The sequence below is a fragment of the Pundamilia nyererei genome, unplaced genomic scaffold (genome assembly GCF_000239375.1).
Source record: "Pundamilia nyererei isolate P.nyererei 1_Seehausen unplaced genomic scaffold, PunNye1.0 scaffold00027, whole genome shotgun sequence".
Taxonomy (NCBI): Eukaryota; Metazoa; Chordata; class Actinopteri; order Cichliformes; family Cichlidae; genus Pundamilia; species Pundamilia nyererei.
The window spans coordinates 3334441-3354951 of NW_005187428.1; the positions used below are offsets into that span (position 1 = coordinate 3334441).

Below are 20511 nucleotides of genomic sequence, written 5' to 3' on the forward strand. Positions count from 1 at the left end.
TTACATGAAATTCAGGGTTAGGGTCAATGTTTAAATGTTTAAGAAAGCAAGAAGTAACGACGATCAAGACAAAAATCAAATTATTCAGTTTTATTCTATATAAAGCAAAATAAATAAATAAATAAAAACAGGCTTTGTGTGCGCGTATGTTATTATATTGTTATTATTACGGGATAATCCTGGGGTTTTGGCTCATCTTATTAAAACACTGTGTAGCAACCTTGATCTTTGACTCAAATTTCAAATTTGACAGTCAAATGAATTCTGTGGTCTGGGAGCAGTTTCTTCCATCTCCGGACTAAAAGCTCCTTGACTTTGTTATGTTAAAACTGGACTACTTAGAGCACTGCATGCTGTAGTTAGTCCATCATCTCTCGCCCACTTACAATTAGTCCAAAAAGCTGCAGCCAGATTATAGAGTGGGACAACAAGAAAGAGAGAGAGAGTGATCACATTACTCCAGTGTTGGCAGCCTTACATGGCTCACTGTGTATTACAGAATCCACCATGCAGTGGCACTGTTTGTGTTTAAAGCCTTAAGGTGTCTTGCACCTGCATATGTGGCAGATAAGCTCCATATGCTACTGACGTACAATTTACATACTTAATTATTATTTGGATTTGTCCATTTGGAAGTCTACTTGGTGTGACGTGCTTGGATACTCATGTTAAACATAATCAAAGTTTCAAATGAAGACGTCAACATATCAACAAATAATTCAGGTGAGTCAAAAGCTTAGACTTTAGGCTGCTCTAAACACTTTATTTACTTTACTTCTTCATTTGTGTTTCCGTAGAGAGGCTGACACAGCTTGTTTCAAGCAGCTGATGAAGTGCGGGGTTGCATCAAGTCTCAACATGAGATAAATAAAGATTATTTTGAACTATGAGTCAAACAAAACAACTTTAGAGTCCAAGAATGAAAATATAGAGTTGAAAAGACCGTAATAGGTCTAGTATAAATAGATACGCATGTTTGAAACTAAATTTGAATGAGTTACTGCTGCAAAGTCGGCCCAATCAAATGAGAAAATGCACTTGCTCTCTATCATTCATAATTGGATCATTACTAGCTAACCGAGCAATATATTTCAGGTTTTATATATAAACTAAGTCATGGGATATCTAAAAAGTCTAAAAGGGAAAAAGGAAACAATAAATGAGATAAGCATTGCTAGTAGAAGTATATTGCTTTTCAATTTACTGAGACAAAGGTACGTAATTGTTTTTATTTTCCATCTTAAGTACATTGCAGCACAAAAGGCCTAACTACTATTGAAAGGTGGAAGGCCAGCAAGCACAAAAAGCTATTTTATGAGTTATGCCTGTTCATTGAAGTTGTCAAGGTTGTGTACCAACTTTGGAGGTTAAAAGTCCCAGCGATTATAGTGATAAATGGTAGGAACCTACCATGATAAACAATCCTTCAGGCATTGTCAAGGCTCGCCCTCTTTTCCTTTCCTTTTTAGCAATGTTTGGGTTTTCTTTTCAGTTGATGTTGATAACCTCCTTTACGTCTCTTCCAAACCATCTGCCTTCCCTGTCCTTGTGAAGAAGTCAATGGAGAAAAAGCCACCTGTCACAAAAACATTTTACTGGATTATCATATATGCTAAAACTGCTTTTTGATTAGAGTTGTGATCTGCTGCAAGCACACGTTCTCAATCCTTCTGTAAAGGTGACGTCTGGCTTTTCAGCAGGTGCCAAGAAAGCAAATTAAAATTGAGTCCTTGGCTGACTGTGTGCCAATTGAAGCAAAGGCGCTCTGTGGGTTGAAAATTTATTTATTTATCTCGCATCTTCTTTATCATGGCACATACTAACCTTCTGAAACCTAACTGTTTAATCAGCATCCATGTTATGCCAGTGATGTCGATTTTGAAATTATTACATTTTCATTAAATCCTGATCAATTTTCTGCCAGAGGGACATAAATTGAAGACTTTTCCAGAGGCAATCGATCATAAGTCCTTAACAAACTCAGGCCAATCCCTGGATGACAAGAAACATCATTTGCTGGCTATGCTGGTTTCTGAAGTCGAGCTGACAAGTGGGCATCAGCAGATATGATTCATGGGCCGCTGTGGTGCTCAGATCCATCCCAAGGACCTTAGATTAACACCAGCACATTTGCCATTTAAATGTGCCTCTCCTTCAATATACCGGTAGCCTTCGTCAATGCCAATAACATGTTTTGTTTTAATTATAATTCATGCAAAACAGATGTTTTTTGACAAACAGGCTATTATCTGTACCAACTGAGAGCGCATCTACAGCATGCAGCTAATGGGTGGCTATTGTGACCAAAACAAAGACAAGCAATGGCTCTTCATGCAGTGTCACATCTGTTGTCTGAGAGGGCGACCAACCCACTATTCATTATTAATAATTCCATTTCTTCTGGGTCCAGACACAGGAAATGTAATTACTTTGTATTGCCCACAACTTGTCATTTCCTAAAGTGCCATCAGGAAAATAAGAGTCATTAAAGCATGCGCCCAGCAAAGAATCAAAAGTAATAAGCACGCGCACTGCCAACACACACCTGCGCTCGCACGTCAAATCTCTCAAGGCAAAGGCAGAAGAACAGCGGTACTTTCATTTATCTAAAAAAAATTTTTTTTAAATAAATAAATAATGAAAACTAGATGGATGATGCATTGCAAAGCTCTCAGGGGCTTGTTCACTTAGGAAATAAATATACCATATAGACATACTAATGCAAGATCTACAAAATTAAAATCACTTAAAGTAGCAGTGACGGAATACGAATGAACTGCTGGGAAAAAAGAAAGAAAAAAAACTTTGCATATTGTTCCCACAGGGGTCTCCTGGGATTCATTTGGTTCAAATTTCTATGTTATAATGTCCTTTTCTGAGTTTCTAATTTGAATTATATTCTATTAAACCTGTAACGTTTTATTGCATCATCCTGCCCAGTAATGTATTCTAATACCTTTGCTTTGACATGTTTATTTATTTTTATTATGAATATTATTTTTAATATAAATGGAAAAATATTTAAATTAAGCTGCGGTGGACTGATGGAAGTCATCTGCTATTTGTTGCAAAGCTGCATTTTTAAATATTTGATGCTGATGCAAAAACCAGACAGAGTTTTGGGAATCACGCAGTTAAAATATTGATGGTCCCCGTTCTCTCAGCGCCATCGTGGGTACATGACAGAGTATTGCAGGCACTCGATCACAGTGGAGCAGTACTGAGGCCAAACAGACAGTGTCACTCTTGGACCATGCCAAAGGGTAAATGCTCAACTACCCGAAAAATAGGCAACAGACACTCGCGGGCCACTTACTTGGTATAACTGTTGCTCGTTAATACCTAATTAACCAGTCACATGGCGACTTGTGTCCTGACTTATGATGTCATGGTGTGGACGATATTTTCTTAGCACACAACTACTTAGACTAATTACAACAGATATTATTTAAACCAACAGCCTACTTGAGTATGGTTGACGATCTAGCCATCACAATCTAACCACTGTGTTTCTGTCATCAGAGGGAAGTCACAAAGCTCAAATGAGCTCAGACTGATTTCTTGAACATGACGGTGAGTTCTCTTTGCTCACTTCCACAGTCACCAGATCTCAATCTAATAGAGCACCTTTGGGATGTGGTAAAAACAGGATCTGCATCATTTATGTGCAGCTGATGGAACAATTGTATGATGCTAGCATGTGAATATAGACCAAAAGCTCTAAGGAATGTTTGCAGCACCGGTTTGAATCCATGCCACAAATAATTAAGGCAGTTAGCCAAACCTGGTACTAGCAGGATTTAAGTGGCTTATGAGTGCAGTGAGTTCAGGGATGAGACATAAATCAAGATAAATGACAAAAATGAGCAAGACAAACTATGTACTACCAGATCTCTGTGAGCAGAGTCACCCTGTATTAAGGGCCCTATTATTTTCTGTAGAAACTGACTGCTTAATAAAACATTTTTGCACACTATATTTGAATATTACAGATTCTATGAGTCAAAATCACTTACATTAAATTATATATAGATATTTCATATCTAACCTCAGATGGTAAAGGGAAAAAATAATTTAAAATCTATATTAATGGGGCTGCATTGTTGCCCTTTTATTAGCAATATGTACACGTTGAAAACTCAGAAAAGTTCGATCACAGCTTTGACAGCCTTTTATTCTGAAAATTATGTGTTTTTCTCATGCCTAAGTGCCGCACAGCTCCACAAATATGATCCGACAGGCATGACGTTGTTTTGTGAAAGGTACACAATAAGACACCATAGTGGCACTTTATTTCATTTAATACATTTATTCACTCTCATTACTTTTTTTCAGCGCTCTCTTTTGATAATAGAGACTCATGTGTCGTACATGCAAAGCTTTAAAGTGGAGATAAAAACAAAAGCTTTTCATTGCAATCAGCTTAATGTGCCGTACTCTTAATGAAAATGTGGTCTTAGGTATGTTGAAGCCTTTATAGACTGTCCATGCAGAGCAGTTGCTCCACAAAGCCACTCCCATTCCCCCAGGATCCTATTGTGAACATGTGCAGTGAGCTGGCTCATTGGGCCCTCATGGTGAATGGCCCGCAGCCATTCACTCAGCATACAGAAGCTCATTAGAACTCTATAGGCACACAATTGAGAGGCTCACATTAGAAACTTCCTGTTCTGGGGCATAGACACTGCACACAAAGTGCCAGTTTGCTGCTAAACTAAGCGCATTGTCCTCCTGATTCATAGAACCTGGCCCTCCATTCACGATATTAAGTTCGAGTGGTGGAATATCAATTGCGTGTGCAATGGGCCAGTATCTTTTTAAGAGCTTTAGTGGGGTTAAAAAAGAGAGAAAAGGGATCTCAGTCGGTCTGCAGAGTGCTAGTTTTCAACAGACCCATTGTGAGGAATCTGAATGAAGGGAGCCCTGTTTTTTCCCTCCAGTTCTAAAAAGAGATGGGCATCAAATAAAATTCACATGAACTTGCTTCAGGGTGTTTCTAAGACCTACCCGTCAAGAAAAGCCTAATTATACCTCCCTCTCCTGGAGAGCTCTATTGGAATCTGGCTAATTACATAGTGGTGAATTTTAATAATGATACGTGCTTACTGATGCCTTTTAAAATGTGCACAAAGTTGGATGAGATTTGTTCTACCTAAAAAAAAAAGTCACTGAACACAGAGAAATATACGAAGTTAATAGACACGCATAATGCTTTGACGAGTGTCATCATGTTTCTGACCTCTTTTAAACTTACTACACTGACATTTTTTGCTCAAATGCTAATTTAAGAACAGAGAACATGACTCGGTGAAAGTCCTCAGTGTTATCACATAAAACATGCCTTGATACACAATAAGCTATTTAAGAAACAAAAACAGTTAAAAATAGCACTAAACAAGGCTTCCCTCCTGCTTTCTCTCTGTCATGTAAACAAATGACTCTCTGGCGAACAAAAAGCTTCAGGGGGCTATCACAGCCACTGGTCTATGTGAAGCATGTTAACATGAACTCGCTTAACAACAGTGGAAAGTGCACGCAGACGCGCTAACACTCATCATGTGACAGAGCACTATGCGTTCTCCACCAGCCTGAGGAATAAAACCTCAAATTTGATTACAAGCAACCTTTGGCTCCCTGGCCATCACACAATAGCCTGAGCTGTCTGGGCCAATTTCCATGCTCAGCATGAGGCATCTACACGCGCAGCCTGGCGCTCCCAGTCGGCCCCACAAACACACAAACACGCTCCCAGATGAGTGTGGATATGCCTGTTTACTGTGCCTAAACTACGGGTCTGTCGCCCCTCTTGTTGAACTTTCTATGACAATGTTGAGGATCATTAGCTGCAGTGTGAAAGGTTACACAAGCCTCTTATTGGATGTGTTTATGCCAAAACACTAACACACGTGTGTATTTGGGTGGCCACCTATATCTCGAAGCTGCAACACACTAATATGCAACACATACAATCCATATAGTGAAAACTGAATATTTAAGTGCTTGATTTTTCTGCCTGAGGAGCTTTATGGATCTCTGTAAAATCATTTGTACAGGTAAAAATTTTAAAGCTGACAAATAGAGTTCTGCAACAATTACCAAAACTGAACAAGTCATAGTTCTGAGGGTTTGTCTTCTAATATAAACAAATGTTGCTCATTGCACTGTTTATTTCATATAATATGTTACAGAAAAAAATACCCTAAATTGCAACTAATATCAGTTGCAACCAGAGGGAAGAAAAATACGATGAAAAATTGTAAATTTCACTCAAAAGGTTTATTTTAACTAAAAAAATTAAGGGTTTTTCCATTATTTATTAAGAAATTAAACTGCATGCTTAAATAAGCCCAGTTATCTTGTAAACAGTGCAAGGTGTCTTGTGCAAGTGATTTAGAAAAACAACTGGACACTTTCTTTTTATGACCCTACTGAAATTTGCTTATAAGTGAAGCAAAAACATTACAATCGGATTAATTTGCCAACTAATATTCCAGAAAAACGCAAGATGTTCTTTTTAAACATTCAGCAATGAAAAAAACTCTTACAGAGCACAAATGAACGACGGAGGTGCTTGCATGGTGCACAATAGAGCTCCGAAGGAGGCTGGAGAAAGGAGAGAACTATTTACTACTGCAGAAGAGTGTTTGGTGCATGCTAAACTTTGGCCAGCACTTCATTGTCTCTGGTGTCGATCATTTAATAGGCTAGTTGACATAATGAATGAGCCAGACCCACCTTCTGCCACTCCAGAAAGGCCCCAGCCTTATCTGAATTGAGAAGCACATTAGAGCCCCTCGGCCAATCGTGACACAGTCCTGTAGCATAGTGCAGGCCCGAAGGAGGAAGAGCAGACAACTTTTGTTTTTTTTGTGGTTTTTTTGTGGTTGTTTTTTCAGAGTTTAATGAAGTTGGCCTAGTCACTCAAAAAGGGATTAAAGGAGAATTTAGTGTCACTGGGCTGTGACTGCTGAAGAGGAAACTCTAGTGTTCAGGTCACCGTGTGATCAGGATGGTCTCAGTTCAGAGCTGTACCAGGAAGAATATGGCTGGCTGTCCTCCTGCTGTACCGGGATATGGGAGCTCAGGAAAGAGTTTTCTTATCGACAATCTGCTGCAGTCTCAGACACCTTCAGCCGCTTCAAAATGGACAACGAATGGACACCTGAGACGAGCAGCGTGTGAATGCCCAAGGAGAACCTGGGGCCCTGAGGACGGAGCCTTGGAAAGTCGGACCCAAAGTCTTCGGCCAGTGAAAGACTTAGGAGGGCCACATCTGCCACGTTCTGGTAAAGAGATTGATTTTATGCAAGTGAACCTTTAAACAAAATGTAAACTGTTTTTCCTTGTATGTTTTAATTTGATTGTAATGTAATGTAGTTTTTTATTTTATTTTTATGAATGTAAAGCTACAACTTTACATTCAAATCACACTAATTTTTCCCCCCCGGTCTTGCACCATCTATCAAACCCAGATATGTAGAGGAAAAACATTGTTCAATTAATAATGTAATACTGCTACTTTTGATGCTGCTTAGAGGTTTTACAAAACATGAAAGTAGGTAAGTATATCCATCTTTGCTAATAGTGTCATGTGTGAGTCCAAGACATGAAAAAATGAACAGATAATTAACAGATTTATACCCTTGCATGAAAGAAATAATAATCACTTATTTCTGAGTAATAACAACATTTTGTAAAAAAAAAAAAAAAGTAATAGTTTTTTAACATCAATTTGTAAATGCTAAAAAATGTCATTACATGTAGTCTAAATATTTAACAGAACAGTCTCTAAATTCTATGCAAATTTGCAAATAAATGTCAGTTAAAAGACAGAAAACTAGTGACTGATAACAGCTTAGTCAACATACAACTGGTAAGCGAAGATGTAAGTAAATGCATCAATTTTACTATTTACTTAGTTTCTACAAAATCTGACTTCTAAAAATCGTTGAAAATGTTAAATCATAATTCGCACAAATGCCAGTTTATTTTAAAACCGTTAATGTTTAAATACAATCTGAGACTCAGTTTTGTAGGCCTTCAGAAATATGAGCTTAGTGATTCAGGTAAGTGCTTTTGGGGATCACAGATATCACACCTGGCAATCGCATTACCCTATCTGACTGTCCCTGTGTTTGCAGATGTGCTGAGCAGTGTTTTCCTGCCGAGCCCGCAGTATCTGTTGGCATGCTGCGGTGGGTCCAGCCCCCCTCCTGTCTTCTCCAGTGAGTGTTTTATGCCTCATCAGCAATGCCTCAGCTACTCTCTAAGCATTAGCAGCAGGGTCTCCCATGCTCTCCACAGCTAATTACCGATGCAATGCCAAAGAGCTAATTCTCCGTTCAGTTCTGCACAGCTCTATTCATAAGCATTCACGGTTGTTTAGGAAAGGGAAAGAGGGGTGGGCTGCAAGGCTTTTAAGAGTCCCAGAGGCCCCCCTACACAGACACGCACCTTTTTTTGTACATGCAAATACACATTTAATAGTGCAAATATGCAGCACTAATAAACATCTTGTCTTCTGCTATATTAAGATAATAATTACCAGGTGTGGGTGATTCTTACTGCAGAGTAAGGCCAAATGTTTCAAAGCTTTACTCCCTCAGCACATTAACAAGTTTGGGTGGCAACACAAAGAGTTTGAAATAAAACTTTCAAGGTGAATAAAATGAGGCAACAGTTACAAAAGCTATTACTGCTTCCACTGAAGGAAAATTTACATTTTTAAAAGCATGGTTCAAAGTATCTAATTTAGGATTTGTGAAGAGTACTAATTCTTCATCATCATTTAAAAGACTGAAATAAGTCAGGCAGTTCTGATATTTGGTCATTTTCCCTCATTAATTGGAAGTTATTAGTTTCTGCACCCTGTGATGCCTGTCAAGAGTCGTGCAAAATAGCACAAATCAGAAAGCCGTCATACCACAAGTCCCTGGGGTCCCCTTAGTAGGTTGACACTTTCCCACAGTGCCCGGCAACGAAACAATGCCAACTCTAGCCGTGACCAATTGCCACTTTCACTCCACCATCCACACGCGACCTCGCTGCAATTTTTCACTCCAGCAATGAACTCCACTAAGCACAAAAAAGTCTCCCATTTTTCAGTAGAAGAGGGCTGGACAAGTAACATCCCCCACCCATTGTGTGGCTACAGAGCTTGGTTCGCCGACCCCCCGTCTTTCTCCTGTCCTTCAACTCTCATTCCTGCCCATTGAAGACCTCTTGACTAGGACATAAAGCATTCAATGAAAGTGACTTTTATAGACTTATTTGAGCTCATCTTCACATACAAACTGGCTTCAAACTTGCAAGAGAAAAGATTTAGTGTTGGGCCACTGAACCATCGAGTAATGGCATTTCCATTGAACAGCTCTATTGTTGGTGTCCCATATGGCTCTATAGTTGGCCCACTAGAGTAGACACACGTTGCCCAGGAATGACCTGGTAATCAGCTATTTAAGTAAAAGCTATTGAATGCCAATAGAGAAGTGAAAAGCATGTCCAAACCAGTTTTGTGCTCTCTAGAGGTGGTCTATGTGCAGATTTGTCGTACAGATTAAAAAGGCAATGTTGAATAGATCAGATAAATTGTTTCACTTGACTTTTGTTGTGTGTGCACCTGTGAGTGAAGCAGCGTGGTATTGGCCCTCTCAGGTCACCAAATCTCCTTTTTCCAGGTTGAAATGGTTTTCTATTCTCATTTAGTCACCCTCAGTTTGTTAAATTGGACAAATAGAAAGAGGATTCAAGAATGTGCGATAAAGTAAGTGTGACAAAGACAACTGGGTTTGAAAAAGTAGGAAATGTGAAACAGTAAGTGGATATATTATAAATGTGGAGAAGATCCGATTTTATCCAAAGCTTGAATAACCTGTTTCCGTTTATAAGACACTACCTTGGTGTTCCACTGTCTGCTACTTACCTTCTCCAAGATGTTTTTTCATGAATCTACACTTTTTGTTTAAACTGATACAGTATGTGTTACAACCTACCTTGCAGAGATGAACCACCCACCATTGATTTTTATTGCTCTAATAAATAGCCCATTGAATATGTCTAGTACTTGAAACTGATGTCAATAAACTGACATGTTATTGTTCCTCTAATTCACTTTCAGAGGGAGCAAACATTCAGATGTGGTCTGCTAATGCAAGTCCAAACTCACGTAGAGGGATCCTTAGGAGAGCTGTGTTCTCTGAAGAACAAAGGAAGGAGCTGGAGAGGACCTTTCGAAGACAGAAGTACATTAGCAAGACAGACAGGAACAAACTGGCAGCTAATCTCAGCCTTAAGGAATCACAGGTAATCGAATTCAAATGAGCTCATGTTTCGAATATGTGATCCTGCCTTACAAAAGGGTGCAGGGGAAAGTGACAGCTGTAACAGCTCACCTTAAAGATCAAACCTAAATTCCACACAGTGACCAAGATCTCTAAACTGCATTTACAACTTAAAATGAGAAGCTAACATACTTATGATGAAGGACTTCACAAACTGAACTAAAACCTTTACACTGTCGCACTGCTTTAGGTAAAGATTTGGTTCCAGAACCGGCGCATGAAGTGGCGAAACTGTAAAGAGAAGGAGGTTCATAACATTCGTTCCCCAATGGATGAGCTCATGGCCCGCGGTCTTGGTCAGGAAGAAGAACCACAGAATTACACTAATGCAAAAACAGAGAGATCATCAAAGCAAAAGAGTGCCAAAGACACATGAGAGGTCATAATGTATGGAGGGCAAACTTTACATCTACAAAATAAAAAGACTACAATACTCTGATGGTTCTAAAAATATATGGATGAAACATTGTCTGTGTATGGCACGTTTCTTGGCATGATAAATGCAATTTGGTTCAGCTGCTTGGTCAATCACATTGCAGTGCACTGGCTTCAGTAAGCAGTTTCATGGCTATTACCCTGACAAGTATTTCCAGGAGAGACTGTAATTGGAGTCCATTAAAGGCCGGAATGATTCACTTCATTTACTGCACTTCCATATTAGGCTGTTTTATATTTCACATTTTCATAAGCTCTACACTTGTGCTTTGTTTGTAATCCAAGTCCATTGGAACTCATGTTTCACTTTCTATATTTTGTAAATATTTTTGTCCAACTGTAAATAAAGCATTTCGATAACTCCTGTTTTAGACATTGTTTGTGCTTAGTGATCACCCTACTATATACTATTCATTGCTCTTAAATATAATCTTGTTAATGGAAGAGCATAATTACAATGAAGGTATCAAAAACCATAATGAATTGTTGTTTAAAACAGAATTGTATATAGATCACGCGCTATCGTGATCACAGTCCAGCTGAGTGCATTTTAGGCTGCAGAGATGATTTTTGACTTTATTGGAGTCTCTGCAGAAGCAGCAGGTTATGATGGTCGAATCCTCCTTGTTTATAGCCAGAAAAAGTCTGAAGAACAACTAAACTCTATGCAGAGATGTAACCCATGTTTCGAATATGTGCTGAAAAGAATAAAAGGGAAAAAACTAATTCTTTCAAAGAATGCATTGTATGATGGATTTATATATGGACTAAAAGTGAACTTTTGAGTATTAAGAAGACGCAAAATATATATTTCATAATTTGCCATAATTATATTTTATACTTCATTCCTGCAAACATAAAATATCGTCTGAGATTTGCAGTGAACACAAAGTGAAACATTTTCAACTGCAGTGTGAATCATTAAAATGCACTGTATCAGTGAGCCCTAGACCCTTGTTGAAGCTCTACTAGTTGATCCTGATTGTGATCCCGTTACATGCTCCAGTAGTTGTGACAGGAGCTCATTCCAGACCCACAGATAACGTCAGAATCAACCCTGTCAGTTGTTGTTGTTGCATGTGAAAGAAAAGCTTAAATAACTTGTTGCTTTAAAACATCACTCCAGTCACCATACCAAAAAAATGTCTTGCTATGATTGAGTGACATTACTTATCTTAACCATATGTCTTTATCATTAACAACATCATGAACTCACTTTCAGTCTTTGAGTATTCTCTTGGTCACGTGGTGTTTGGTTACCATGTGTGGAACTTTCTGTTGGTTAAGAAAGAAATAATATTTTTGTTTTGTGAACACGGGGAAACAAACTACACAATTATAGTTTTGTTTTAATGGCAACTCAAATGAGGGTGGTTGATGATGATAAATGAATGACAGATAAAGGCTAATGGGTAGTGATTGATGATCATTGTTAAGCATGAAAAAACCCCACAAATTTAGCATGCAGGTCTGTGAGATGCCATGCATTCTTGAAGACTGTTGTGTGACTCTATGAAATAGAGAGATCTGAATGGAAGGGAACATGGAATCCCGCCTGTCCATCGGGACCAGCGCGTTGCCACGCATTGAAAATTCAGGCATGAACAATTAGAAAGAAAAAAAAAAACACCATTCTTAAATTCCACAAACACAAATTTGTTTGTAGTGGATAAAAATTATATTTTCATGTCATACAATTTGCTTATTTAGCAACTTAGCCAATGTACCCACACGGGAAAAAGTATTACAGACACTAGACTTACTCAGACATTTCAAATAAAGAACATTATTATTGGGGATAAATAAAAGATTTTAATTTGTTGCGCTTGTCTCCTATTCATTTTCAGTTCACATAAATGATTTTAAATAAATGACCATTATCAAAGTAACCTTCATCACATCAGACATGTGACACATTGTGTATTATATGGAATGCTGATGATTTTACTTCACAGCTATTCCCGAGGCTGAATTGGCTTTCACCAAAACAGTCAAATATTTAGCATTTATTTTAAACTCCAAGACAACATAAAACCCAAAAGGAGATTTTTGAAAAGTACCAAACACATCCATTGTTCATGAACTATGTCTGTTTGGCCGAGCTGTGAAAACAAGACTATTCAAATGTAAAGGGAGTGATTGATCTTCTCGTTAGCATTACACAGAATGGGCCTCACGCTGTGAACATAGTGATCAAGACATTTAAAACAGTTTGGCATCTTATGCAGAACAATTTATAGGCAATCCAATTTGTAACCATTACTGCATGCTAGGTGTTAGTTTTACATTGTATTATGCCATGTTTCAGAACAAGTGGCATTAGTGTGCCACCTTGTGGTGACATAAGTGTTAAGTGGTTTTTATTTCTGATTTTTATTAGTTCTCTCTTGTAAGAGCAATAACTAAATAACTGTTGTAATAAAGAGATAAACATACTAGGCTAAAGCAAGGCTTTTGAGCATAAGCATGAGGGAAAGAAACCTCACAAATATGTGGTTTCATAGGACTATTTTATTGTCATTTATTCCAAACAACACACGGAACATCATAAATACAGCTTTTAACAGAAAATATAATCTACTATAAATTTATATGTATAATACTATGTACAGGTTTCAGTGCGTCTTAATTCAGTGTGCTAACAAAAGCACTAACAAAGATGAAATGAGACGGCGACCTGCTCAGATGAGCAAATTGCTTGAGTCAGAGTCTGTTCTCATAACAATTACCCTCTTTTACAAATGCTTCTTAAAACCCAGTGCCACTGAGCTCCATCTGTGCCTCAAAACACAGATTTCAAGCTCCTGTTTTGGTCCATGTCACTTCAAGATCTGTGGTGCTTCCATTTTCGAAATGCCACTGCAATGTTTGCATCTTTTCTGTGCCAAGGGAAGACACGAGTCAGAGAAAGGGTCCCATCATGCTGCACAGAACCAGTCAGCACATAAAGCTGTGACCTCCCAGGACGCACAAGGGCACGGGCACATCTAACGTTGATAAGGAGCCACTGCTGGAGCAGATGCTGGGTGTCATAAGGCAACAGAGGACCCTGACGGATAAACTCGACCCGCCCCTCAATTTCAAATTCTGGCTCTCCTGTGGGTAGGCGAAGACGGTGGAGTTTGGCAGTAACAGCTGTAAAGGAAAAAATGAATAATAATAAACACCAGGAAAATCGGAAGTTGTGACAAAAACAAACAGATGTGACTATACCGCAGCTTTTTGAGAGATTTTTTGAACGTACCAAAATCATGGCTGCAGAAAGAATCCAAGATTGTTTTTGATTCAGGAGCCTCTTCCACATAAGGACAGTTTTGACAGGCAGATTTAGGCAACCCTGCGATAAAAATCAAACATTATTTAAAATAACTGTAGTAATCATAAAACAACCTGAAAGAGTAAGGAACTGGTTTTCTATTATTCCAGTGGAATTAAACATTATAATCCTTAATAATGAACATGTAGTCTTTACCTTTAGAAAAGATGCCAGGTTTTCCATGGTGAGAAAGACACATGTCTTCCTCAGCAGGGAAACGGTCACAGTCAAGAACATCAGGCCATGAGTGTCCTTGGCAGGCAAGCACTGGGGCACAGCTTTCCCTCACTGCCACACACAGACTACGGCAGGGCTGGATGAAACTGAACAAATAGCAACAAGATGTTACACAGTGAACAAACAAGATTACAACGGTCATGATTATTAAAGGAAAGAATAAAAAGAAAGCAAAGCTCAACACAGAAAATCTACTTACGTGTCAAGACAAACAGGGGCAATGAGGGAGCAGAGGAAGGCTTGTGCTTGAGGGTGGCAGCCTGTCTGCAACAGCGGCCTCCAATCCTCTGAATGTGGCACCACCTCGCTTTCCAGGCTACTGTGGCCCAAAAAGTTTGGCAAACGCATCTCTGAGTATCCAACATCTTTGCAGACATGCATCTTGTGGGGAATGGCAACACAACGAGTAGACTGACCCATGTCAAATGCTAGTAAAGGACAAGCCATAGTCATAAGAGCCACAGTGAAGAAAACAGCCATAATGTCAGGATCAGAAAGCCAAACCAGGAGAGGACACAAGGATAAACAGGGAGAGCTTTAAACCAGCTTTCTTGTTGCCAGTCTCTGCTGAAATGGCATGATATATATACAGCAAGGTCAGCCAGCCCCATGAGTCTGTAGGTCTGTTATCAACCACCAATCAAAGATGCAGAGACGTGTCTTTGGAGATAACGACTTGTTTTGTGATGACTGCAGACGACAGGGGGGGTGGCAGTAAGCAGATGGTGTGTGGAATAGGGGGGCGGGGAGGGGGAAACACTGGGGAATCCCAGCCCCAACTTTCACCACTCAGTTAAGTCACACGGTCTCCTGCATTCGCTTTTATAGGTCTACAGGGCACAAAAATGTTCATGAGAAAGAAAAAAGGAAAGTTTCAGTATTCAGGGGGAAAAAAGGTCATTTTGAATTTGATGGCAGCAACATTTCACACACACTAAAAACAGTTGTGACAGGGTCATGTTTACGACTGTGTAGCATTACTGTTTTTTTAAACAATAGTCTGTAAATGTCTGAGATCTGAGGAGAGCAGCTGCTGGATTTTTGGGAGTGTTGTCCCATTTTTGCTTGTTATAAAATCTCAGCTGCTCAGCAGTCCCGGCTCTTCTTTTCCTATTTTTCATTTTATGATGCTCCGAATGGTTTTAGTTGGTGTAAGGTCTGGATGGCATTTAGGCCATTTCAGTGCACAGACTCTTCAACTATACAAAGCCACGTTGTAATAGCTGCAGTTACAGGTTTAGGATAGTCTTGTTAAACAGTGAAAATTGTGTTGTCAGGATGCTGTTTTAAAGGTTGTATGTGCATTTAAGTATTAATGATGTGCATTCACTTGTGCAGGCTTTTGAACTGAGTGGTGATAAGTTGGATGGTCTGTCTCCTCTTTAGTGTAGAGAATGTGGAGTCTATGTTTTGCAAAAATAATTTCAAATTTCTATTCATCTAACCGTGGAACATTTTTCCAGTTCGCTTCGGTCCATTTTAAATGACCTTTGGCCAGACATTTTTGGATTATGTCCACACAGGGCCGCTTTTTTGCAAGACTAAACTTTAACCAGTATTTGTGGATGACACAGCAAACGGGGTATAACGGACAATGATTTCTGGAAGTGTTCTTGAGCCCATTCAGTGATTTCCATCAAGAATGCCTGTTTTTAAGCACCTGAAGATCATGGGGGTCCAATGATTTTCAGCCTTGCGCACAGAGATTTCTCCAGATTTGCGTAATTTTCAAACAATTTTATTTAGACGATTCATTAGATATTCACCAGTCCTTAACAAATTTATGTTAAGGAACTGTTCCACAATATTTCTGTGTTCTAACATTAATAAAATATGGGTTTCTAATATATAACAATCATTGCATTCTGTTTCTGTTTACACAGCATCCCAGCGTTTTTGGAATGCAGTTTGTGTATGAAGTAGTTTTGCATCTCTGAAAGTTCTATTTAAAAATAAATAAATGAGGTTTTGTAGACAGTCAGGCTGTCTCCCTTATACGGCAAGCCTCTTTCATGTGTTCCTGCTTCCTAATTGGAGACTCATCTGAAGAGCCTCCAGTTCTCATTAGCAAACCAGTGTCTCCTCTGGCACACCTGGCTTTGATCTACCAATAACCCAACCTCAGATCCAGATGTAAACTCTTTAATTTATCCATTTCATGGAATAGAAGCTGAGAAAATTCCTGTTTCATTAACCAATGCAGTGACATAATGACATATTCCAGATCAGTTTAGAGAATTTAGACCATTTCAATTCTTCTTTCTCTAGTAACATGTCCATAAATTTCCTATGTACATTTGAGGTGGGAAAAATATCCTGAGAAAATATGTCAAAGAATACTCTTAAGTTGTTTTGTTTTTTAACAAAATAATAACAATAAATAATTTAATAACGCAGCAATGTATAGCATTCACCGTCAGTGAGAATTATGCCTAAAGTGCATCCCAAAAACCCATTCAACAGACCAAAGGTCTCATCTTTATTTGTCAACCATAGATAAAGACACTCATTTGTCAATACAACAGAACTCCATTACAGCATCGTCATGTTTGTTTTGATGTCGTCTGTCTCTAGGTTTAGATCTGTATCTGAGGCTGATGCCACTAAGACTTTCTCTTACAAACAAGAAGGCTCTATCCTAACCAGCCTCCTGTGGCTGGTGATCAGAGATGACAAAGTAAAGTGCTTTCTGACTGACCACATTTGTGTGTGTCAACGCTGTCTGCTGTGAGGACAATGCACCATTGAGCCCTCCATGGTTGCAAGCCCTCCACTGAGCAACAGCTTAGTCAACTTTTACAATCTGATGAGCGGAGACTGGTTCCAGAGCTTGGGTAGACGAGTACAGTCAGTAAGATGGGGACTAACTGAGCAACAATAGTTCAAGACTAATTTGGGAGAATAGGTCAACACATTTAACAAGCTCCCCCTGCTGAGTGCCCAGCAGGGATCTATTGTTGAGCCTAATGGCTGCCTTGTAGACACATTGTCTGTCTTGGTAATGTGTTGCCTGCCCCTACCTCAGTGAAAAGGTGATAGTGTAGTGATCCTAATACCTGAGCAGCTCTGTCTTAATACAGTAGACGGTTTAGCTTGGACAATTATCCCTTAAAGCCAACAATTAAGAGTAGCTTTAGCCATTTTCCTACATATTCTGCACCATCTGGCTTTCATAGACATTGAGCAGAGGATCTGTACGACCAAGCGATCAACTTTTAAGTTCAGGGCTGTCATATGGACTTAAACAGTCCATCATTACCTGTTACCATTTTCATTTAAGTTAAAGTGATTCTTACACTAAATACCTAAAATCGAGTAAGCTACGCATATATATTTATACGCAGAATTTTTAGTTTTTCAATGAATTTCCCTGTTTAAATGCATAAAATACAAATTTTCAGCTTACAGCTTATAGAAATATAAAATTATTGTCCCTCATTAGGTAAATGTATCATATTTAGCTCAGAATTATGTTTATTTCGAAGTTTCTACCCACATGAGGAATTTGTCTTGGTGTCATGGTGCAAAAATAATAGTGGTACAAAAATACATGGTATTTACAGTACATCTAATATATACATATCTATATAAGTACAATAAAAACAAGAATACTTTAAGTTAACTATTGATTATTACCTACTTATCTACAAATTTTAGCTAGTAGTTCTAACCGCACATTCACTAATGATTAAAAGAAAAAAAGGAAAAAAAAATCAGCCCATGCTAGCCTGTTTTAACAGCTTATTGCTTAATGAGTTAATTCATTTTTTTCTCCCAACATTATTAACCAATCTTAACTTTTGCATTTTTGCTGTATATTTAGCTGGCCAAGACATTTCACTTTATGGCAAGTAGTTTTTTTTGTTTGAAAGGCTTGAGCTGATGCAATCTTTCCATGTGTGATATAACCCCCCCTCCTCCTTTGGTAACCAACTTGTCTGCTCTGAGGAATTCACAGGTATGTCTTACCTCCTTACAAGCACCACCTGCTATAATAAAATAAGCACAAACTAGTGAGAATGCAGCTGGCACGGACTGTCCCCATTATGTGCTACATGTGAGCACATAATGCTGGTATACACACTGTCCTGGGACCAAAATAAATAAACCCACAAACACCCCGTGTGGGTTTATACTGTCTGCTTATTTCAGACACTGACTTTAGCATCTTGTGGGGAAAATAGTAACCTTTTTTCTATGTGATAATAAAAATTTGTTTTCCAGACCTTGGGTTTTAATGTGTGCATTTGAAAGTCTTAAATAATTCATTAATAGTAACTGTGCCAGCAAAACAACGTCACAACACATCATGCTTCAAAATCTAAGTGAGAAACCTGGCGGACTAGAACTTAAGAACCTACAAAGCAACATTATTTTAAACAATATAAATGTGTATGGGTATTCTTCACTCTATGGTACAGCTATTATTGGAGAAGTGGGACACCAGAGGAAAAAAAACAAACCCAAACACCTGAGGCATACATCAAAGACGGGGGTGTCTTTTGGAAGAAAAGAAAAGGGACTTTGTGTCTGAGCTGAGCTCTCTCACAGTTCAGATAAGCGTTATCCCCTCCCTGCTCCTAATAGACCCATTAACTTAAAGACACTGAACCCCCATTTTTGTCTTTTCTTTTCCCATTACTCCACCCACTGGGCTCCAGTAGGGCTGACGGTGAGTGTGCAGACTTAGACTCAATAGCACTCAATTGTCACATCCAGTCTCCAGGTCTTATGGGCAGACACTGTTATATCAACTTATGGAGACAACTTGCCCATAAAATCCGCAGACATCTGCTTAGGTTAATGCCCTCAATATACCAAAACCTTGTTTTGTTGTATCCATTTTCTCTTGTTTATCAAAGAGCTCGCACCACATTACTTTCTTTTTGCTTTAAAAGCAAGGTCGATTCCATTCAAATAACTGTGGAACCATTACTGTGCAGACTGGGTAGATAAACACACTGGGACCATTAAGGTGCAATTCTTGGTAATTCACCCAAAAATCAGAACCATCTTATGCACTGTCAAGCACATCAACTTAATGGTAGGACACAAGAATGCTGGGCCCTGATCATGAGTATCACCTTTATTTCTCATCCCAGTGGGACTGCATTTGGCTCTTAGGCAAACAAGATATTTTTCTTTTTAAAGCACTTACGTTAAGAGGTACACAGAGACAAGCCGAGAAAACGTGAAGGAGGAAAAACAAATATAAACACAATTTGATTGCCAGGTTGACTGTGCTGCAGTACACCCCCTGTTTTTGTCCCTTTTATGTGCTCCTTTGCTCCTCTGCAACACTGTGGGGAAAATGAGATGGGGTTCACATTGTTGCACAATAATAATAATATTAATAAAAAAATCAGAATACCATCTGCACTAACAATAAATAATATTTGATTAGTAGCCTTGCAATAGTCCAGAATATCCATTATGAACCTGTTTACTTACGTGTGAACATCTTGAAGAGAGGAAGGAGGATCGCAGCCCAGATAAGCCTCATTAATAAAGCAGTACTCAAGCAGAGCCCTGAAGCATAGGTCCTGGAAAGGAATTATGATTTTAGAACATATAGGGTGAATGCATTTTATTACAACCAGTATGATGAGAGAGAAAAAAAAAAAAGTTTAAGAGGTCACTCACCCTAATGAGAATGTGGGGGTTTCCAACAATTAAAAGCAGAGCTTTGGGTCGAGTGATGGCCACATTGAAGCGTTTTGGGTTGGCCAGAAAGCCAAGCGTACTCTTTAGATCATCACTCTGTAGTGACTCACTAGAGCGCACCTATATTATAGAAGAATTATGTGGATTAAATGCCATGACAGTGAACATAAAACATGTAAATGTTACGGGTTTACGTTTGTGCACAAGGTTGAACTAAATCAGCATGTCTGCTTATTCATTAAAAAATAAATTTAAAAAACTCAATAAATAAACAAGGGCTTCAGTATAGTGGAAATTTTACATGGTACAGGTTTAATTTGTGTATTCACTATTTAACCCTTTAAGACCTACCATAGAACCAAGTCCGCCAGAGCTTATATTATATTTTTACATGCTGTGGAGCCATTTTTGGGAGCATTTCAAGTTGCTATACATCAATACAACCATTATAGCCCAGATTTTAATAATATGTATTCATTAAGTGCATAGTAATTACATAAATTGCAAAAAAGTGCAATA

At 38.6% G+C, this 20511-nt stretch overlaps 2 protein-coding genes across 2 annotated transcripts in view; both read right to left on the reverse strand.

Moving 5' to 3' along the window:
• Nucleotides 1-13449: 13449 nt before the first annotated feature.
• Nucleotides 13450-15149, reverse strand: szl (sizzled). The gene is made up of 4 exons (XM_005728163.1): nucleotides 14528-15149; nucleotides 14248-14414; nucleotides 14020-14112; nucleotides 13450-13910 (listed from the first exon to the last, which is right to left on the reverse strand). The coding sequence occupies exons 1-4, from the start codon at nucleotides 14806-14808 to the stop codon at nucleotides 13600-13602; spliced, it is 852 nt and encodes a 283-aa protein (XP_005728220.1). The 5' UTR covers nucleotides 14809-15149; the 3' UTR covers nucleotides 13450-13599.
• Nucleotides 15150-19399: 4250 nt separating this feature from the next.
• Nucleotides 19400-20511, reverse strand: part of mov10l1 (Mov10 like RNA helicase 1) — a 10725-nt gene continuing 9613 nt past the window's right edge. Inside the window, exons 25-27 of the mRNA XM_005728162.1 lie at nucleotides 19972-20112; nucleotides 19780-19871; nucleotides 19400-19628 (exon numbers count right to left, since the gene is read on the reverse strand). Coding sequence (XP_005728219.1) covers nucleotides 19601-19628; nucleotides 19780-19871; nucleotides 19972-20112 — 261 coding nt within the window. The 3' untranslated portion in view covers nucleotides 19400-19600. The remainder of the gene's footprint in view (nucleotides 19629-19779; nucleotides 19872-19971; nucleotides 20113-20511) is intronic.